Source organism: Sphaeroforma arctica (assembly GCF_001186125.1).
Source record: "Sphaeroforma arctica JP610 unplaced genomic scaffold supercont1.1160, whole genome shotgun sequence".
Taxonomy (NCBI): domain Eukaryota; class Ichthyosporea; order Ichthyophonida; genus Sphaeroforma; species Sphaeroforma arctica.
In genome coordinates this window covers 137-3,690 of record NW_014039398.1, presented here as the reverse complement: position 1 = coordinate 3,690, position 3,554 = coordinate 137, and the positions used below count along the sequence as shown (strand labels likewise).

The following is a 3,554-nucleotide window of genomic DNA, read 5'->3' as shown; positions in this document are numbered from 1 at the left end:
CATAAGTAGCTTAAGTAACAAAAGTAGTTTATATAACAGCCTAAGTGGATTAAATAACAACTTATGTAGTTGAAGTAACAGCATAAATAGTCTAAGTAACAGCATAAATAGTTTAAGTAACAGCATAAGTAGTTTAAGTAACAGCATAAGTAGTTTAAGTAACAGCATAACTAGCTTAAGTAACAGCATAAGTAGTTGAAGTATCCATCCGGTTACAGCCTTGGAAGTGAACGACGCATGCTTGATACTTGTTAAAAGGTTGTCTAAGGCTACATGCAGCTATCCGCGATGATTCGCCCATCGCCCATATGAACTTCCGATGTCACGTGCACATACGCCATGTGTTTAATCTAGAAGATGCTTATGGTGGACGTTTATGCCTAGTGCATCCAAAGCAAAGTGGACCTTATATGAACCTTAAGTGGGCCTTAAGTGGACCATAAGTGGGCCTTAAGTGGACATTAAATGAACCTTAAGTGGGCCTCAAGTGGGCCGTAAATGGACCTTAAGTGGGCCGTAAATGGACCTTAAGTGGGCCTTAAAGGGACCTTAAGTGGACCTTAAGTTACGGGTGTGTATTCATACAGATGTGTGGCTGGAACAGTATGAAATCCACTGCGGCACCCACACCCAAATGCCCTCCCACACAGGATTGCCATTGGCAACTGCCATCTGATGACAGGGTCAGGTGGATCAGAATAACAAATTAAACGCGCTGATGATATGATAGTCTCTGGGTATGCCATTGAAACAACTGGGGACTCCGTGATCCGTTTTTCGAAGCAGGTTGTTCGTATGTAATTGGCTGACAGAGGTGTTCTGAATCACCGTGCTGGGCCCAAACCAAAAGGTGCTAGGGACAGGTGCACACATGCGGAGGAATGAGTCATCATTCATCGATTGTGCATGCCTCCACCCCTGCGCGTGACCGCACACTTCCCATCGAACACATATTAACAACTGTATCTGACATACGAAGTCCAATCGTGTGGAGTTGTGTAACAAATAAAGACCAATCATATAGAGATGTGTAACAAATAAAGGCCACATCATATAGAGTTCTGTAACAAATAAAGACCAATCATATAGAGCTGTTTAGCAAATAAAGACCAATCATATAGTTGTTTAGTAAATAAAGACAAAATAAAGACCAATAATATAGTTCAACAAATAAAAGCCAATCGTACAGATTGTTTAGTAAATAAAGTAAAGACTAATCACACAGAGTAGATTTACAAATAAAATCTAATCATATAGAGAAGTCTAATCGTATACAATTGTTTCACAAATAGAGTCCGATCATGTAGAGTTGTTTCAAAAATAAAACAGTTGTTTCGCAAATAAAGTCCAATCACATACAGTTGTTTTACAGATGAAGTCCAATCATGTAGAGTTGCTGAAGAAATAGAGTCCAATCATATACATATGTTTGACAAGTAAAGTCCAATCATATATAGTTACAAAACAAATAAAGTCCAATCATATACATATGTTTAACAATTTAAGCCCAATCATAATACAGTTGTGCAACAAAATAACGTCCCACCTTAACAACTTTATTCTATTTCGCCAGTCGGGCCGCACCCAAAGGCACTCGGGACAGGTGCACACATGCGGAGGCACCTAGCGATTCTCCAACACACATGTATCCGTGACTCTATACTTCCAATCGAGCAAACACATTCAACCAACCGTGTGCCCCCTACAGTCATCAACAACATGGTACGCCTCTAAGGCTGTTCATGTCCGTACACCTCCAGCCGGGTGGCCACTTTGTACTCGTGGTCCGGGTAGTAGTTGGCTGTGTTGTTGACAAACCCAAAGGTCTTCCCGGGTCGTGGTGGCTTGCTAAAGTGGGCGCAGATGGTTGAGGAGTGGTGAGCTTGGTACCAGGACAGGACAGGACAGGACAGGACAGGACAAGGCTGGTAAAACAGACCAGTTATACACACACACAGGTGATACAGGCATATACAGGCATACGTCTACTGTGTCGGGCTTGACACCGGGAGAGGCCAGGCCTGCGCAATCATGTGATATACACACACCGATGACACACCGCCCACGTGGTAGCACACGAGCATAAGGGGCCCTGAGTGGCACGCCTGAAGACGTGACAAGGCGACCATACAGCTATCCTATTAATACGATACCACAAGCTTCTGTAAACCCTTGCTTTCAATACTCTGTAAGTTGATCAAGTTGAGCGCAAACAAATCACATTGTGGGATGGCTTGAAACCCTAAAGCCTCTGAACGCAACACGCTTCCCCACTGGACAACACCCACACTTCACGATGAACTGTCCAGTATCAAAACACGTTTATGTGAGATTTCAAGCTACACCAATTGAGCACATGATATTTCCAGGTAAGAAGACTATGCACAAGCTCGGATCAAGACAAGCCATGTTGAGCAGATCAGATTTGCAAAGATATGTAGGTGCGCCTGTGCCTGCGTGTGTACATACACATGCAATGTACGGTTGCGGAGCACACGTACGCTTTACAAAGGAAACTGTCACAATAAAGACATGTCCACGATGATAGGTAAATAAAATAAGGCTGATGAATGCACTAATAGAATTACCCCCCCCCCACCACACACATACATATACATACATACACATACATATATATAATATATACATATATATAAGGCTTTATGAACAAGTTGTACCCGTAACCACGTACGGGGTACATGTACACTTGTGTTTATACTCTGCATGAACTTAGATGACACGCTGTTGGTCATAGATACAATGCAATTACGCACGCGCGATTGTGTACCTACAGAGCAGTGCAGAAAACAAAAAAACAAACAACAAAAACGCTCGTACCAATACACGGGCATACCTTCGAGTGAGCACATAGCTTAACGCCCACCGCAATACAAACGATTTAAAAGGTTTACACAATGATAGTACAAATACGTAGACACTAGAGTACAAGTTGGTTGGAACAAGCAACGAAACATACATAAATGGAAAGGTACACATGGGTAGCACATATATACCTACAAATATAATAACAAGGTAAACACAAGGTGGCGGGGATGAGCACCGCAATATGCATGAATAGACAGGTACATAAGAGTAGTACAAATGCATATACACAAAAGACGACAAGCTTACTGACTTACCCTGCTGCGACCTTGGAAGGCAACTCTCCGGTTGCGCTCAGCAGGTTGGTGGCTTTAGCTACGTAATCAGGCACTGTAAGACGAGTGCAGAGGTGTGGAATTAGCTCGACGTTGCACTCATGCCCATACACACACGCACATATACATATATGATATATGAAGAGGTGCATCAAGAAGTTCTGCTTGTCAAATCGATATCGCGTACGTTGCAGGTAATTTGTGGCTTTGGCTGCATATGTAGCTTCAGAATATATATGTATGTTCATATATGTAGATATAGATATAGATATATATATATATTATGTAGATACATGTACATTCATTTACAATAAGAATACTGCAACTGGCAATTTCTCGTGGAGCTAGAGCGTATATTAGGATGTTCGCCAAGCGGAATTACTCGTCAACAGAGCA

General features: G+C 42.1%; 1 protein-coding gene across 1 annotated transcript; it reads right to left on the bottom strand.

The window, feature by feature from the left end:
• Nucleotides 1-1,730: 1,730 nt before the first annotated feature.
• Nucleotides 1,731-3,213, bottom strand: SARC_10170 (hypothetical protein; the record flags this gene model as incomplete). Its single annotated transcript, XM_014295792.1, has 2 exons — nucleotides 1,731-1,848; nucleotides 3,141-3,213. Coding segments are annotated over 2 exons (191 nt in total), but the record flags the coding sequence as incomplete, so codon positions are not given.
• Nucleotides 3,214-3,554: the final 341 nt, after the last annotated feature.